Source organism: Galeopterus variegatus, unplaced genomic scaffold (genome assembly GCF_000696425.1).
Source record: "Galeopterus variegatus unplaced genomic scaffold, G_variegatus-3.0.2 Scaffold5385, whole genome shotgun sequence".
NCBI classification, from domain to species: Eukaryota; Metazoa; Chordata; class Mammalia; order Dermoptera; family Cynocephalidae; genus Galeopterus; species Galeopterus variegatus.
This window is the reverse complement of record NW_007731496.1, coordinates 144,957-164,037: the sequence shown is the minus strand read 5'-3', so window position 1 is coordinate 164,037 and position 19,081 is coordinate 144,957. Positions and strand designations below refer to the sequence as shown.

General features: G+C 41.4%; 1 protein-coding gene across 1 annotated transcript in view; it reads right to left on the bottom strand.

The window, feature by feature from the left end:
* IARS (isoleucyl-tRNA synthetase) overlaps window positions 1-19,081 on the bottom strand; it is an 81,179-nt gene that overhangs the window by 2,704 nt on the left and 59,394 nt on the right. Inside the window, exons 29-32 of the mRNA XM_008589342.1 lie at window positions 18,853-18,961; window positions 13,958-14,083; window positions 9,230-9,373; window positions 8,453-8,605 (exon numbers count right to left, since the gene is read on the bottom strand). Of these exons, the coding sequence (XP_008587564.1) occupies window positions 8,453-8,605; window positions 9,230-9,373; window positions 13,958-14,083; window positions 18,853-18,961 (532 nt within the window). The remainder of the gene's footprint in view (window positions 1-8,452; window positions 8,606-9,229; window positions 9,374-13,957; window positions 14,084-18,852; window positions 18,962-19,081) is intronic.

Below are 19,081 nucleotides of genomic sequence, written 5' to 3'. Positions count from 1 at the left end.
TCTCCACATGGGATCCGAACCTTCGGCGGGAGCGCCGCCGTGCTCCCAAGCGGCGCACTCTCCAGTGCACCACTGGGCCGGCCCCTAATTTACTTTTCTAATTAACCAAGTCATCAATGCTTTACAAAAGGCAATTCTGAGGGGAAAAACATGATGAAAATAAGGGTACAGATACGAGATTAGAAAAGTGGCAGCTTTGTGGTAATCTTGGATAAGTCACTTTTAAGCTCTCACCAAACTTTTGCCTAGCTAACCTCACAGAGTAAAAAGTATGTAGTAAGACAGTATAGGTAAGACCTGGCTATGTGAATCATGGCTGGTATTACAAACATCTAATTCACACAGACATGATTCTTCCCCTGACCAATTTCAACTATTCCCCTGCATCTGCACAGAACGAGTGAGAGATGACGTTTCCTCAGCTCTACTGCATTACAGCACTTGGGTGATCAATAAATTTAAGGGATAAGGAAAAGGAATTAAGAATATCTTTGAAGTTTCACATAAGCTTATCAAAACAGGAAGCTTCATTTAAGATGATCTTTCCTACCATACCACAATGAAACAGCCAAGTGTGTTGGATGGAGAGTGAAAAATTCATGGACATAATTAGAAAGACAGACTAGGATCAGAACCAGGAAGGTCTTGTGTGCCAAGCTAAAGGTTCTGAAGCATCAGATAATGGGGAGTCTTGGAAACTCTGGGCAGGGGGATGACATCAAGGGAGCATTGTTCATGAAAACAGTGTTGGTGAAGAACTACAGACCACAAACAGGTGATTTCAATGGATGATGAGGCCCCAAACGAGTCGAGAGAGAAAAAGACAAGGGAGAGTCAATGAAGATAAATCTGAGATACGTAGCTATGCTTCACTATAGGCAGGGAGGGAGGGAGGGATGGAGACCCAAGTGGAAGTAAGGCTTTAGTTTTTAACTACATGGTATGAAATTTAAAAGTATAATATAAAGAATTAAGTCTTAAAAAAATAAATACCTGAACAGAGAAGAAAATGAGGAAAATCCATAGAGTCCAAAAATAATGACTCCCAAGGGGTACCTGAGTATTAAGATTTTCTAGGGTTCCTGAAGGCTTAATGCTTTTGGCATTCAAGGGCTATTATGAAAACAAGACAAGAAAACACCTATGCTTACACAAACTGGGAAGTTTAACAAAACCCTCCTCAAAAACTGGGACCTCAAATAAGAAACCCATAGCAAAAGGGTAAATTTGACAGACCCTTTGCCACAGAGAAACAGTGAAGAGAATGTAGTGCGTTTAATAATGGCCTTCCAAAAGACGCCCATGTCCTAAATTCCCAGAAGCCGTGACTATAACCTTATCTGGAAAAAGAGGAAACAGACAGCAGAGGAAGAGGCAACGTGACCATAGAGGTTGAGAATGAAGCAACATGGCCACAGGTTAAGGGATGCCTGGAGCCACGGAGTGGCTGGAAGAGGCAAAGAACAGATTCTCCCCTGAAGCCTTCAAAGAGGGTGCATCCTTACTGACATCTTGATTTCAGACTTCTGCCTACAGAACCGTGAGAGAATAAACTTCTGTTGTCCTATGCCACCCGGTTTGTGGTAATTTGTTGCAGCAGCCACAACAAAACCAACATAGAGAACTTGCCTCACTCAGCCTTGTTTTGGGGTAGGGATAGAAAGACCATGTCACCATGAGAATTCCTGGTCCTTGTGCATGAGTAAGGTCAGAACTTTCTTAAAACTCTGTACGTCCCAAAATAATTGAGTTTGAAATGAGACTGGGTTGACAATGTCTCCAAGGAACTAGAGAAATGTACCTTAAAACTGGGCTTCAACAGAAAAATAACAAAACAAGCAAAACAGATGGGTAATGTAGTAGAAAGATGGAAAATCTAGGAAAGAATTAAAAGGAAATGCCAGAAATCCAAACACTGTAACAGAAATGAAGAATGCCTCATACTAACAAATCTACACCTAGACATATCATAGTCAAACTGCAGAAAACTAAAGACAAAAGGGAAAATCCTGAAGAGGTCAGGGGAAAAAAACACCTTACCGGGCCGACCCTGTGGTGCACTCAGGAGAGTGCAGCGCCGCCGCGGGTTCGGATCCTACATAGGGATGGCCGGTGCGCTCACTGGCTGAGCGCGGTGTGGCCGGTCACAAAAAAGACAAAAACAACAACAACAACAACAACAAAAAACACCTTACCTGTAGAGGAAGAAGGATATGATAAATCAATCAAAATCACCCAGAATGTAGCACATAAACACAAAGAGAGGGAAAACATGAAGAGAAGAAGAGAGAGGCAGGATAAATATGAGTAACTCTGGAAAAGTCAAGGTCTGGCAATTTTCTACAAGTGGATTCAGAAAGTCCATAAATTCCAGGCTTTAAGGCTTTATAAACAAAAGGATGACATGGTAAAATGTTTTGAGTTGGGATGTCAAGAAGGATGACTATAAAGAGAAAAAACAGATCCCACAATGGGATACTGTTTGGGGAAATGATTCCAGCAGCAGCAATATTAACGTAAACATCTTCGAGGTGCCACAGGATTGCAGGGCAGAGCGAAGAGGAGGGCCAGTATGTCAGTAGAGAAGCTGACAGAACAGCCACAGAAGCTGAAATCACAGAAGTGGATGATGTGAAGGAGGTAAACAAATGAAGGAGAAAACATGCTGCCGAGCACTAGCTCGTGCAAATCATCATCCTGTTTTTGTTTTCTGAATTACTGAATGCAGAAAATGTCAGTTGATGACCTAGCTCTTCGCATTTTATGTAGCTCCCTGAGAAAATGCATGTGAGCACGCTTTACAAACTATAAAGGGAGGTGTAACTTGTCAGTTTTAAGTTTCCTTCAAACTGTTACTTTGCAACATTGTGATAATTTTGATTCTTGGACAAGAGAACAATTTTAAAGTCAGCAAATATACTAAATTACCTAGAAGCATTATTTTTAATAACATACCAATATAATTTTTAGATTATTTCAAAAGCAAAAAGTAATTATTCTTTTAATTATTATCTAAAAAAAAAATTATAGTATGCTAAACGCTTTGGGAAAGAACAACAAAAAGACAACAGTAGCACTATTTCCCACACACACAACCTACAAATGGTTAATGGCACAAAAATCTACTTTCAACGAAAGAAAAGCAAAAATAAAAAACCTGATGGTCCATAATCCCCTCACCTTGTGTCTGAGTCTCATTCAGAAACAGCTTTAGCTTCCTGCTCCGAAGGCCAAACACTTTGGCTGCTTCACACAGAAGACCTTGGTGGGTGAGTCCATTCTGTCCAGTTGGGTTTTCAAGCAGGAGAGTACCCACAGTTCCCATTAAACATTCTACAGAAGAAAGAACAAGCTGGATTCAATCCTGTGAGTTCATCCTCTAACCGAAGTGGGGACTATGGGCAGCTCTCACAGGCAGCAGTGTCAGGAGCACGAGTGTGACAGCTGGAGGCAAACTGTGCAGAAACAGCCTTCACATCTCACAAAGGCAAGGGGAAAGGGAAAAGAAAAACCGTCTTATAAAAGAGCCCAGCAGCTTAGGGAACAGATACTCAGTACACAGTCAAGTGAAGAGCCCGAAGACTTCAGTAAAAATGTGCACAACAAGGAACCTAAAATATCATGAAAAAATAAATATCAATCTAGTCTGTTGATGGAGGTGTATACGTTTTCAGAACATTTTCCAAGAAAAAATATACTATGAATTATGTTTTGGTACTTAATTCAGTTACATTTAGTTTTAATATTTACTTAAATAACTTATTTCTTGACATGTCAGATGGCTGAGGGTCTTTCCACATACACACCAAAAGAAACAAGCCAGTGGTGCTCCCCAAATCAGTGCAGGTGTCACTACATTGAAGCTGACTCGAAAAATACACATAAGCTAGAGATCTGAACATTAAAGGAAACCTTAATGAGATCTTACTTTATCAACCTGACTGCTGTGGCACATACCTTGTGGCTCTGTGTTCAAAAGCTGCAGGTTGACGTACTGACAGAGAAGAGTACTAGGGCTGTTGATCAGAGAGGGAGCTGACCCTGCAGTCACACAGAGTGTTTTCCCACTAAGACTCAGTAAGTCAGTTTGGTTTTGTATTTCTAAAAATAACAACAAAAATTTTCTCAGGATTAGACAGTTCCAAGCAGAAGTCTTTCACTTTTTCCTACATAACTATTAAATTATCATGTATCACATACAGCGATGCTTTCCATTTAATTTTTGTTTATCAAAGGACACTGTCTTTTCTATAAAACCAGGTTTTAATGACATGCAAATAGCAGGAAGTTTTAACATTTCAAAATAAATGGCATAATATTCATAACTTAAAACATAAGATGTAGTAAAATCTCATTTGTAGAAAATTAAATATTGCTTAGGGATGGATACATAGCTAGATGATTGATAATGGTTGTGACCTGGGACTAGGTGTATGGGCTGCCACCCAATACTGAGTGCAAGTGCCACGAACAAGGCTGGGCTGGCGCAGTTCCTAAAGGAACAGGAACCTGCCCCACTATGTGGCTAGATGCCCATCCCATCCTGTGGCCACGTTTCTTCTCTCAACCACACCAGTGACCTCATGGGAAGTCCCCTAGAAGCAGCTGATAGAGAAAGAAAACATTTTAGGTCTGCTGTGCAGATGGTTCTGCACAACATGCTGCACCATTGAAAGTACCTGAGCTGTGCTCTGACTCAGTGGCCTTAAAGAACAGTGGTGTATGGAAACTGTCTCAATGGGCACAACCTTGTTCAGAGTAGCTGGCTACTCACATTGCTCAGAAGAAACAGCCAGAGGAATAGATCTACACTGATTCATGAGCACTGGCTAATGGCTGGACCGAATGGGAACAGTCAGGGACTTGGATCTAAAAATTGGGTGGACAGTGTGACTTACTCTATCCCCAGACACTTCTGTCCCTGCCCAGTGGACTGACGAACAAAGAGGCCTTCAGGCTGGGGGGAGGGACACCCATGGGCTCAGTAGCACAACTTCCACCCCCCAAAGCTGATTCTGCTATGGTTGCTACTGTGTGTCCCACCTACCACCAAGCTTCCAATATTGCATTACTGCCAGGGAAGATGAGCCAGGCCCCTGACAGCTGGTTGGTTAGGACCATTTCCGTCATGGAAAGGGTAGCGTTTTCTTCTTACTGTAACACACACTTCCCTTGGACATGGATTTGTCTTTGTTGCCTCTAATGCTCCCGTCAAACACACCATCCATGTCTTATTCACCAACAAGGCACTCCACACAGCATTGCTTCTGACCAGAGAACTCAGTTTTCAGCAAATTAAGTGTGGCAAGGTGCTCATGCTCAGGGAATTCACTGGGCCATACCATATTCCCCATCGACCTGAAGCAGCTGATCTAATAAAATTTTGGAAGGGCCTTTTTAAGACTCAGTTTCAGCCCCACTTGGGCAGCAACATCTTCCAGGGCTGGAATAATGTCCACTGTGCTTTAAATGAGGGGCAGGCAGACTATGGCCCTGCCTGTACTTGTTTATGTAAATAAAGCTGTAATAAAACACAGCCTTGCCCCACTGGTTCATATAGTGTAGTGGCTGCTTTTGCATTACAATGGCAGAGTTAATGACTCCTAGTCTTTTTTTTTTTGTCCTTTTTGAGACCGCCNTGAGGGTTGCGATCCGTTGCCGGTCATGAAAAAAGAGACAAAAAGACAAAAAAAAAAAAAACAGAGGTTCTTCTTTTTTTAATCTGTGGTTGTCTTAACATTAGAAAATGTTTATTTTCTTAGATACTTTAAGATGGTTTTACAAAAATCAGAATAAAGGAAATCTTATACACCACTTCCACTAGAATGAAACCATAACCCTTCAAATAAACTTGAAAGCTTTTCTGTTCTAAATAAGAAGTTGGTGAAAATCAAAAGCATATACCCTGAGCAACAAAAACACTTTTTCATGATACAAAATGATGGTGGCTTTTCCACATCCAGAAACTGAAACATTTCCTGCCAGGGCATCCTCTAAACTCTTCCATTGTGTGGAAACTGTAAAATCTTTCTAAATCAGGACTTCCTCCCATTATGCTTTAGAGGCGTCTTTCTGGGAAGGGTAGATCCAAGGCAAAAGGTAGGAATTCCTGCAGCACCACCCAGTGGAAACATTAGAAGAAAAAAAANCCTGGAGCCACGGAGTGGCTGGAAGAGGCAAAGAACAGATTCTCCCCTGAAGCCTTCAAAGAGGGTGCATCCTTACTGACATCTTGATTTCAGACTTCTGCCTACAGAACCGTGAGAGAATAAACTTCTGTTGTCCTATGGCACCCGGTTTGTGGTAATTTGTTGCAGCAGCCACAACAAAACCAACATAGAGAACTTGCCTCACTCAGCCTTGTTTTGGGGTAGGGATAGAAAGACCATGTCACCATGAGAATTCCTGGTCCTTGTGCATGAGTAAGGTCAGAACTTTCTTAAAACTCTCTACGTCCCAAAATAATTGAGTTTGAAATGAGACTGGGTTGACAATGTCTCCAAGGAACTAGAGAAATGTACCTTAAAACTGGGCTTCAACAGAAAAATAACAAAACAAGCAAAACAGATGGGTAATGTAGTAGAAAGATGGAAAATCTAGGAAAGAATTAAAAGGAAATGCCAGAAATCCAAACACTGTAACAAAAATGAAGAATGCCTCATACTAACAAATCTACACCTAGACATATCATAGTCAAACTGCAGAAAACTAAAGACAAAAAGGAAAATCCTGAAGAGGTCAGGGGAAAAAAACACCTTACCGGGCCGACCCTGTGGTGCACTCGGGAGAGTGCAGCGCCGCCGCGGGTTCGGATCCTACATAGGGATGGCCGGTGCGCTCACTGGCTGAGCGTGGTGTGGCCAAGAAAGATGGAAAATCTAGGAAAGAATTAAAAGGAAATGCCAGAAATCCAAACACTGTAACAGAAATGAAGAATGCCTCATACTAACAAATCTACACCTAGACATATCATAGTCAAACTGCAGAAAACTAAAGACAAAAGGGAAAATCCTGAAGAGGTCAGGGGAAAAAAACACCTTACCGGGCCGACCCTGTGGTGCACTCAGGAGAGTGCAGCGCCGCCGCGGGTTCGGATCCTACATAGGGATGGCCGGTGCGCTCACTGGCTGAGCGTGGTGTGGCCAGTCACAAAAAAGACAAAAACAACAACAACAACAACAACAAAAAACACCTTACCTGTAGAGGAAGAAGGATATGATAAATCAATCAAAATCACCCAGAATGTAGCACATAAACACAAAGAGAGGGAAAACATGAAGAGAAGAAGAGAGAGGCAGGATAAATATGAGTAACTCTGGAAAAGTCAAGGTCTGGCAATTTTCTACAAGTGCGCCGCGGGTTCGGATCCTACATAGGGATGGCCGGTGCGCTCACTGGCTGAGCGCGGTGTGGCCGGTCACAAAAAAGACAAAAACAACAACAACAACAACAACAAAAAACACCTTACCTGTAGAGGAAGAAGGTTATGATAAATCAATCAAAATCACCCAGAATGTAGCACATAAACACAAAGAGAGGGAAAACATGAAGAGAAGAAGAGAGAGGCAGGATGAATAAGAGTAACTCTGGAAAAGTCAAGGTCTGGCAATTTTCTACAAGTGGATTCAGAAAGTCCATAAATTCCAGGCTTTAAGGCTTTATAAACAAAAGGATGACATGGTAAAATGTTTTGAGTTGGGATGTCAAGAAGGATGACTATAAAGAGAAAAAACAGATCCCACAATGGGATACTGTTTGGGGAAATGATTCCAGCAGCAGCAATATTAACGTAAACATCTTCGAGGTGCCACAGGATTGCAGGGCAGAGCGAAGAGGAGGGCCAGTATGTCAGTAGAGAAGCTGACAGAACAGCCACAGAAGCTGAAATCACAGAAGTGGATGATGTGAAGGAGGTAAACAAATGAAGGAGAAAACATGCTGCCGAGCACTAGCTCGTGCAAATCATCATCCTGTTTTTGTTTTCTGAATTACTGAATGCAGAAAATGTCAGTTGATGACCTAGCTCTTCGCATTTTATGTAGCTCCCTGAGAAAATGCATGTGAGCACGCTTTACAAACTATAAAGGGAGGTGTAACTTGTCAGTTTTAAGTTTCCTTCAAACTGTTACTTTGCAACATTGTGATAATTTTGATTCTTGGACAAGAGAACAATTTTAAAGTCAGCAAATATACTAAATTACCTAGAAGCATTATTTTTAATAACATACCAATATAATTTTTAGATTATTTCAAAAGCAAAAAGTAATTATTCTTTTAATTATTATCTAAAAAAAAATTATAGTATGCTAAACGCTTTGGGAAAGAACAACAAAAAGACAACAGTAGCACTATTTCCCACACACACAACCTACAAATGGTTAATGGCACAAAAATCTACTTTCAACGAAAGAAAAGCAAAAATAAAAAACCTGATGGTCCATAATCCCCTCACCTTGTGTCTGAGTCTCATTCAGAAACAGCTTTAGCTTCCTGCTCCGAAGGCCAAACACTTTGGCTGCTTCACACAGAAGACCTTGGTGGGTGAGTCCATTCTGTCCAGTTGGGTTTTCAAGCAGGAGAGTACCCACAGTTCCCATTAAACATTCTACAGAAGAAAGAACAAGCTGGATTCAATCCTGTGAGTTCATCCTCTAACCGAAGTGGGGACTATGGGCAGCTCTCACAGGCAGCAGTGTCAGGAGCACGAGTGTGACAGCTGGAGGCAAACTGTGCAGAAACAGCCTTCACATCTCACAAAGGCAAGGGGAAAGGGAAAAGAAAAACCGTCTTATAAAAGAGCCCAGCAGCTTAGGGAACAGATACTCAGTACACAGTCAAGTGAAGAGCCCGAAGACTTCAGTAAAAATGTGCACAACAAGGAACCTAAAATATCATGAAAAAATAAATATCAATCTAGTCTGTTGATGGAGGTGTATACGTTTTCAGAACATTTTCCAAGAAAAAATATACTATGAATTATGTTTTGGTACTTAATTCAGTTACATTTAGTTTTAATATTTACTTAAATAACTTATTTCTTGACATGTCAGATGGCTGAGGGTCTTTCCACATACACACCAAAAGAAACAAGCCAGTGGTGCTCCCCAAATCAGTGCAGGTGTCACTACATTGAAGCTGACTCGAAAAATACACATAAGCTAGAGATCTGAACATTAAAGGAAACCTTAATGAGATCTTACTTTATCAACCTGACTGCTGTGGCACATACCTTGTGGCTCTGTGTTCAAAAGCTGCAGGTTGACGTACTGACAGAGAAGAGTACTAGGGCTGTTGATCAGAGAGGGAGCTGACCCTGCAGTCACACAGAGTGTTTTCCCACTAAGACTCAGTAAGTCAGTTTGGTTTTGTATTTCTAAAAATAACAACAAAAATTTTCTCAGGATTAGACAGTTCCAAGCAGAAGTCTTTCACTTTTTCCTACATAACTATTAAATTATCATGTATCACATACAGCGATGCTTTCCATTTAATTTTTGTTTATCAAAGGACACTGTCTTTTCTATAAAACCAGGTTTTAATGACATGCAAATAGCAGGAAGTTTTAACATTTCAAAATAAATGGCATAATATTCATAACTTAAAACATAAGATGTAGTAAAATCTCATTTGTAGAAAATTAAATATTGCTTAGGGATGGATACATAGCTAGATGATTGATAATGGTTGTGACCTGGGACTAGGTGTATGGGCTGCCACCCAATACTGAGTGCAAGTGCCACGAACAAGGCTGGGCTGGCGCAGTTCCTAAAGGAACAGGAACCTGCCCCACTATGTGGCTAGATGCCCATCCCATCCTGTGGCCACGTTTCTTCTCTCAACCACACCAGTGACCTCATGGGAAGTCCCCTAGAAGCAGCTGATAGAGAAAGAAAACATTTTAGGTCTGCTGTGCAGATGGTTCTGCACAACATGCTGCACCATTGAAAGTACCTGAGCTGTGCTCTGACTCAGTGGCCTTAAAGAACAGTGGTGTATGGAAACTGTCTCAATGGGCACAACCTTGTTCAGAGTAGCTGGCTACTCACATTGCTCAGAAGAAACAGCCAGAGGAATAGATCTACACTGATTCATGAGCACTGGCTAATGGCTGGACCGAATGGGAACAGTCAGGGACTTGGATCTAAAAATTGGGTGGACAGTGTGACTTACTCTATCCCCAGACACTTCTGTCCCTGCCCAGTGGACTGACGAACAAAGAGGCCTTCAGGCTGGGGGGAGGGACACCCATGGGCTCAGTAGCACAACTTCCACCCCCCAAAGCTGATTCTGCTATGGTTGCTACTGTGTGTCCCACCTACCACCAAGCTTCCAATATTGCATTACTGCCAGGGAAGATGAGCCAGGCCCCTGACAGCTGGTTGGTTAGGACCATTTCCGTCATGGAAAGGGTAGCGTTTTCTTCTTACTGTAACACACACTTCCCTTGGACATGGATTTGTCTTTGTTGCCTCTAATGCTCCCGTCAAACACACCATCCATGTCTTATTCACCAACAAGGCACTCCACACAGCATTGCTTCTGACCAGAGAACTCAGTTTTCAGCAAATTAAGTGTGGCAAGGTGCTCATGCTCAGGGAATTCACTGGGCCATACCATATTCCCCATCGACCTGAAGCAGCTGATCTAATAAAATTTTGGAAGGGCCTTTTTAAGACTCAGTTTCAGCCCCACTTGGGCAGCAACATCTTCCAGGGCTGGAATAATGTCCACTGTGCTTTAAATGAGGGGCAGGCAGACTATGGCCCTGCCTGTACTTGTTTATGTAAATAAAGCTGTAATAAAACACAGCCTTGCCCCACTGGTTCATATAGTGTAGTGGCTGCTTTTGCATTACAATGGCAGAGTTAATGATTCCTAGTCTCTTGCCCCACTGGTTCATATAGTGTAGTGGCTGCTTTTGCATTACAATGGCAGAGTTAATGACTCCTAGTCTTTTTTTTTTTGTCCTTTTTGAGACCGGCAGCACCGCGCTCAGCCAGTGAGTGCTGTGAGTGCACTGGTCATCCCTATATAGGATCCGAACCAGCGGTGGGAGTGCTGCTGCGCTCCCAGTGCCACACTCTCCCGAGTGCGCCATGGGCTCGGCATTGACTCCTAGTCTAAAATACTTAGTACTTGCCCTTTGAGAAACTCTAAATCAGAGACCCTCATATGGTGCCATGTCTCACAGCAAAGACTCAGGGTGAGAGATGAAGTGTGAGACAGAAATGGCTTCCCTGGCTGTCAGCCTTAATGATCCACTCCACCATTGTGATCTCTGCTAGTTTAGAGGTTAAGTTCCCAAGGGAGGAATGCTTCCAACAGGTGACAAAGCTATGGTTTCAATAAAATGGAAGTTGACATTTGGTCACTCCGTGCTACTTTGGCCAGCGAATCAACAAACAAAGTGTTGGGGGGAGGTGCTACTGTGCTGCACAGGGTGATTAATTCTGACTATAGAATGAGAATAAGGAGTAATATGTCTGGAATGCAGGAGATCCCCTGCACCTTATCAGTGATAAAATGAATAAAAACTGCAAATCCCCAACATAAACAGGGAAAGCAGGGATTTTAATGGCTCTAATTCTTCAGAAAAGAAGATTTGGATTACCCCATCAGAGAGGAGACATATGTTAAAGGCAAAGGGCCTACAGAACAGACAGAGGAAATTACACACAAAAGTCCTGACCATATGCTCAGTTACAGCCTGCAGGACTGTAATAGTTACAAGACTTCATTCTTATTTACATAAGAATATATTTGTGTACAAATTAATCAATTCTTATTTTCCCACTGGCTTATTTTCCTACCACATAACATAAGATTTTCTAACAGGTTAAGTTTATATCTCGGTAAAATAAAAGGATAGTAAAAGAGGAGTGTGACTCAGCCACAAGAGGAATCAAGATCACCCAGAGACAGAGAAGGTGACTTTTCATCCTGCTGTTGGTAACGGGGTGAACATGTTTTTCAGTTGTACAATAAAGTTAATAGCAGATTTTTAATTTATTAGGATTTTTATTTAGGAAGTTAAATATGGCTTAAAGAGCCATGTGTAGATGCCAAGGTCACAAGGGGGTGGAGTGCTGGACTGTGGTGGTTTTATCCTATGTCAATGCAGTTAAGCTGAAACTGTTTCCCAGATTCTCTGCCTGGCCTGGCTCTGGGTAATGACTGACTACAGAGAAATCTGCACAGGGTTTAGAAGGTGGAAGTTTAGCAACAGCCATTATGCTCAAAAGATCAATGTGGGGCCCAAGCACCCCTCCGCTTTCTCAGGTACGCTGGTTTAAAGTGGACAGAAGCATCTGTGCTCCTGCCTCTGCTATTCCAAATTTTGGGCCAGGCCCATGTGCACCTTTCCAGCAAGGTGCACCACCATGCTGCTCCTTCTACAGGCTACCTGACCATCTGATGTGATTTCTGGTCTATCCTTACTTTCTCCTGCTTCTTCCCCTTCAGTGACTTCAGGCCGAGATCCAGGCCTTCCACTGACATCCTCACCAGCTCCCCATAGTGGACCCTGGTTTGAGATTTTTCTCAGGCCTCCAGCTCACTACCTTCTTCCAGACCTTTACTTTTCCAGTTTCTCCCACATTGCTTTTGCTTCCCTATCCACCCTTTAATGAGAATAATAGCAAACAGTTTTCCATAGTGGCTCTAACAATATACAATCTAGCAGAGAATGAGAGTTCCTATTACATAATATCCGTGATGACATTTGATACTGTGAGATTTTTCTAGTTTTTGCCAGTCTGGTGGCAGTAATAGTACTTTACTGTGCTTCTACCTTACACATTCCTGATTACTAGTAAGATTCTGCAGTTTTTCCTTTATTAACTGGCCATTTAGATTTCCTTTTTTTAAGTTATTTAAGTTTCTGAAATGAGCATTTGGATTTATAAAGTGAGTATCAGTTTCTTGAGGAAGCCACAAACTAGGGGGTTTAAAATAACAGAAATATGGGCCGGCCCGGTGGCGCACTGCTACAGTGCGCTGCTTGGGAAGTGCGGCGGCGCTCCCGCCAAGGGTTCGGATCCCACATACAGACCGGCCGCTCACTGGCTGAGCGAGGAGCGGGGGCAACACCGAGGGTTGCGATCCCGTTGCCGGTCCCGGTCCGGTACGGGCGCGACACTGAGGGTTGCGATCCGTTGCCGGTCACGAAAAAAGAGACAAAAAGACAAAAAAAAAAAAAATAAAATAAAAAAATAACAGAAATATATTATCTCATAGCTTCAGAGGCAAGAAGTCCGAATCAAGGTGTTGTTAGAAACATGCTCCCTCTGAAACCTGCAGGGGAATCCTTCCTTGCCTCTTCCTAGCTTCTGGAGTCTCCTATCAATCTTTGGTGTTTCCTGGCTTGCAGCCGCGTTAACTCTAATCTCTGCCTTCATCTTACCATGTGGCATTTTCCCTGTGTGTCTCTTTGTTTTCAATGGCCTTCTTTTCATGAGGACAACAGTCATACTGGAGTAGGGGCTCAGCCTACTCCAGTATGACCTCATCTTAACTAACTACATCTGCAATGACCCTATTTCCAAAGAAGATCACATTCTGAGGTACTGGGGGTAAGAACTTCAACATGTCTTTCTTTTCAGGAGTCACAATTCAACACGTAATAATGGAAGAGAATGCCTTTATAATTCTTTAAAAATTTTATACAGGCTTGTTTTAGTAAGATTTAGGTACTATGTTTCATAAAGTTAAAACTCACCAGGGAGGTCTCTGAAGCCTGAAATCTATCACACGGCTAATAGGTGAGAGGGTAGGATAAAAACCTTCACCTCCTAGTAAGTCCAGGGTTTTCAGCCATACTAACAGTGAGGAGGCACTGCAGAAGAGCCTGGCCCTGACTCAGAGTCAAGAAAAATGCAAAGGTTTTATAGCGTAACACTGATAAGACTGATATCAAATCAAGAGCTTCACCACAGACAACTTCTCACTTTCCACATACCTGCTGCACCATGGAAGACAGCCAGCTCTGTATTTTTAACATCAAAAATGCTAGAAACAACACTCTTAAATTTTAAAAGGTCCAACCTATTATCGCCTTTTGGATTTTCCAGAAGCAATACTCCACCTAAAAAGCCATAAAGATCTCATTCAGAAAAGTAAAACTTAAAAAAAGAAAATGTTAAATATGAAAGAAATGTCAAGGGATACAAAGGGGTTCAAGTCTAATTTTTTTCTTTTCCCCCCAAGTATACACATATACCTTTAGGATGTGTTCTGGTAATCCTTGGTACATGTGGTCCAGGGATAGAACAATCTGTTCTCATCTTTTCCCAGATTCAAACCTTTGTATTTATAATCCTCATTTTTCATTTTGTGCCATTTGTAAATCCCCAAGGCTTGGAGTGGTTAAGAATACCAGCTAGCCCCTGATGTTGATTTATCCTGTACCTTAGATTCAATTGCAGACATTTACTTTATTGATTTATTTAAACATTTTATTTTGAGATAACCGTAGAGTCATGCAGTTATAGGAAATAATAAATACCATGGGCCCTTTTCCCCAGTTTCCCCCAATGGTAACATCTTATAAAACCACAGTACAATATCACAACCAGGATATTGACACTGACGCATCCACTGATCCTATTCAGATTTCCCCAGTTTTACTTTTACTTATTGGGATGTGTGTGTGTTTGGTTCTATGCAATTTTATTATCTGTGTAAAATAAAAGCTTGTATCCATCACCATCATTAAGATACAGAATAGTTCTGTCACAAGGATCCCTGTGTTGCATTTTAATTACCACACCTAATTCCCTTCCAGCTCCACTCCCTCTTTAACCCCTGGTAATCATTTCAATAATGTTATAAAGGTGACCTTGAACAACGTGGGGGTGGAGTGGTAGGTTATTCTCCCACCCCTATGCAGTCAAAATTCCACATAACTTGTCCCCCAAAACTTAACTACTTAACTATCACTTAAGTGTGTTGTGTGCTTTCCCCTGGGTTGTAGCTATGCTGCTCTGTGCACCCAGGGCCGCCTCATGTTATTACTAAATAACTATTTAACTACTAATAGCCCACTGTTAGGTAGGCTACTTGTCATGAATTCATTCATAGGTATGTCACGAATTCATTAATGACATACCTAACAAAAATTGTCCAATATATTTACTGAAATAAATTTGTGTATAAGTCGACCTATACAGTTTAAACTTGTGCTGTTCAAGGGTTTGTTATATAAATGCAATAAAACAGAATGAAACCTTTTGGGATTTTTAAGTCAGCATCAATCTCTAAAGATTCAGATAAGTTGCTGTGTTAACAGCTGGTCCTTTTTATTGCTGAGTAGTGTTCTATGGTATGGATGTACCACAGTTGGTTTAATCATTTATCTGCTGAAGAACATCTATCTGTGTTGTCTCCAGTTTTTAGCTATTATGAACATAGCTACTTATAAACATTCATGTAGAAATTTTTGGGGGGAACATAAGCTTTCAGTTTTCTGGGATAAATACCTAGAAGCACAGTTGCTGAGTCATTATGAAAAGCTCATGTTTAATTTTTTAAGACACTGCCAAATTGGACTGTACCATCTTACATTTCCACCAGCAATGTATGAGATCCAGTTTCTCTGTATCCTCGACAGCATTTGGTATTGTCACTACTTTTTATTTTAGTCATTTTGATAGTGTGCAGTAATACCTCATTTTGGTTTTAATTTGCATTTCCCCGATGGCTAATGACGTTGAATATTTTCATGTGCATTTCTGTCATCTGTATATTCTCTTTGGTAAATGTCTGTTCATACCTTTTCTCCATTTCAAATTTGACACGTCCTTTGTGGGATATGTTGTTTGTAAATACCTTCTCCCAGACTGTAGCTTGTTTTCCACCCTTTTCATTGGGTCTTTGGCAAAGCAAACCTCTTTAATTTTGATAAAGTTCACTTATCAATTTTCCCTTTTATGAACAGTGCTTTTGGTGTCAAGTATTTAAAACTCTGCCTAAATGAAAAATTTTAAGACTTTCCACAAATACTAGTAGAAAGCTTCAATCATCTGAGTAGGTAACCTTAATTTATTCCATCTGCTAGAAACATAATTCTGATCCAGCTATTCTTCATAAGCTAGTGAGTTTTGTACTATAGCACCTGGCACATAAGAGTTTTAGAATAAAAGCTACAGCTGTTTGTTTGTTTGTTTATGTATGCCTATGTCTGTATGCATGTATCTATGTACATAAAAGGGTACCACAAAAAGTTAATGAAAAAATAGGGCTGGCCCTTGGCTCACTTGGGAGAGTGTGGTATTGTTAACACCAAGGCCATGGGTTCGGATCCCTACATAAGGATGGCTGTTTAGTTCACTTGGGAGAGCGTGGTGCTGATAACAGCAAGTCAAGGGTTAAGATCCCCTTACCCGTCATCTTTAAAAAAAAAGGGCCGGCCCGTGGCTCACTCGGGAGAGTGCGGTGCTGATAACACCAAGGCCCCGGGTTCGGATCCCACATAGGGATGGCCGGTTCGCTCACTGGCTGAGCGTGGTGCTGACAACACCAAGTCAAGGGTTAAGATCCCCTTACCGGTCATCTTTTTTAAAAAAAAAAAAAAAAAAAAAAAGGTAATGAAAAAATAGAATTAAAAGATAATATGAATTTTTCCATGAACTTTTTTTTTTTTTTTTAAAGATGACCGGTAAGGGGATCTTAACCCTTGGCTTGGTGTTGTCAGCACCACGCTGAGCCAGTGAGAGAACCGGCCATCCCTATGTGGGATCCGAACCCGCGGCCTTGGTGTTATCAGCACCACTCTCTCCCGAGTGAGCCACGGGCTGGCCCTCCATGAACTTTTTGAAGTTCCCTCACATGTAATGTATACGTGATATTTTTCTACCTCTGGATGGTACTGGCAAAATTAATTTGTAAAAGAGTTCTCCTAAATTGGCTTAAAGGAAAATAGGCCCTTAATATAAATTAAGTATTCTCTCAGAAGTATGGAAAATAATGCAAATACTTTTCAAGTTCACGTGATTTGGGTAATCTTTGATAAATAAGGATATTGTTGGTTTAGTTAAATGGATAGGCCTTCAGAATCAGCATTACATATAATGTAGACACTCAACTTTCAAATTCAGCTTTCTCAAAAATCCATTGGTCACACTGTGTGGGTCTATTTGTGGGGGACTTCAACATACGAGCTTGGGGAACACCAATATTTAACTTCTTAAACCTGTAGGTTTATGTGTTCTGCCAAATTTAGAAAGTTTTCAGCTATGCCAAGGGTTGCGATCCCCTTACCGGTCACAAAAAAAGACAAAAAAAAAAAAAGTACCTTTTCAGTACTACCCTCTTTCTCTTCTTCTTCTGATTCCAATGACAAAAATGTTAATCCTTTGTTATTTGTTCCACAGTTCCTTGAGGTTCTACTTTCTTTTTCCATGTTTCTCTTCAGAGTGAGTAATTTCTATCATTCCATCATCCACTTAATAAATTCTTTCCCTTCTATTCTGTTACTGAGCCCATACACTGAGATTTTTATTATGGCTGCTTTAAATTCTGTCAGATAATTTTAACATTTCTGTCATCTCAGTATTTGCATCTATTTATTGTCTTTTTTCATTCAATTTGAGATCCTGGCTTTTGGTATGATCAGTGATTTTCAATTGAAACCTGAATATTTTAGGCATATAATTATGAAACTCTGGTTCTTATTTAAACTCTTTATTTCAGCTGACTTTGTTTGACATCAAATTGGCAGGGGAAACGGGCACTGCCTAGTTACTTCCAGGTGGGAGTAGAAGCCCAGGTTCAGTATCAGCCTCCACTAACACCAAGCTGGGACTCCCTGTTCCTGCTGAGAGTGGAAGGAGAGGGAGTTCTCGCTCACCTCTAGGCATTCACCAACACCTCCCTAGCTTTACTTTGCATCTTTACTGTTCCCATGTGGCATTCACTGACACCTCAGAGGAGGTGGTGGTGGTATGTGGTCTCATCTCGATGCAATTGTGCGTGGGAAGGATGCCTTGCCTGGTGGGGATGGAAGTTTGAGCTCTCCATTAGGTCTCCATGACACCACTGGGCAGAAGGGCTTGTTACTGCCTAGCTAGGATGAAAGTGCCTGCTCCCTACATGGTCTCTTCTCTGATATTGCTGTTGTAGTGGGAGAGCTTGTGGATCCTCAGCCTGGCAAGGGTGGAAGTCTAGGCTCCCCATGTGGCCTTTGCTGGTGGGGGTGATGGTGGGGCCATAGTATTTTTCGGTGGTGTTTGGTGAAAATAGAGAATTTACCATCTAAAAATTTTCTGTCTTGTGAGGTTGCTCCTCTCCCATTCTTCTAGAGAGAAGTTTGCTGGAGCTGGGGGTGATGGTGGGGCCATAGTATTTTTCGGTGGTGTTTGGTGAAAATAGAGAATTTACCGTCTAAAAATTTTCTGTCTTGTGAGGTTGCTCCTCTCCCATTCTTCTAGAGAGAAGTTTGCTGGAGTTTTTTTGGTCTGCCCTTGTTGGCATTTCCAGGTTGTGAGCTTCTTAATCTCTGAGTTTGGGATATAAGAGGCAAAAAAAGATAACCTGAGGAAATCACTATTGTTATGTCACTTGGTTTCAAGGTCCCTAGCTGATCTGCTTTCCTCCCTTCACATCTGAAAGTCTTCTTATGTTTGCTTTTATATATAATGTTCAAGGTGCTTAGATGTACTTAGTGGGAAGAATAGGAAAAAGTACATTCACCCCACCTTCCTGCAAGTGCAAGTCCAATCATTTACTTTAGTGGATTCATTTTGATTATAATTAAAAAGAAAAAGTTATCTGATTTTACCAATTCCATAATAACAGCCTTAAAGACAAACATAGGTTTAACTGAGAAATACCATATAAACCACGGAATTCATTTACCTTGCTCATAGCCATTTGCACAGATGTTAAGATTGACATAGGCACATACAGGACCAGGCAGCAGGGAGGCTCCTCTGGTGAGTGTAATTTCCAGTTCAGACCCTTTTAACTGAGCACATGAAAACATATGACTGAGCAGCTGCAGCATCTGACTGCAGTGCCACCCCATCAAGTAACACAGTGATGACTGCTTCTCAGTGAGAACAAGAGCACTACAGAATCCTGAAAA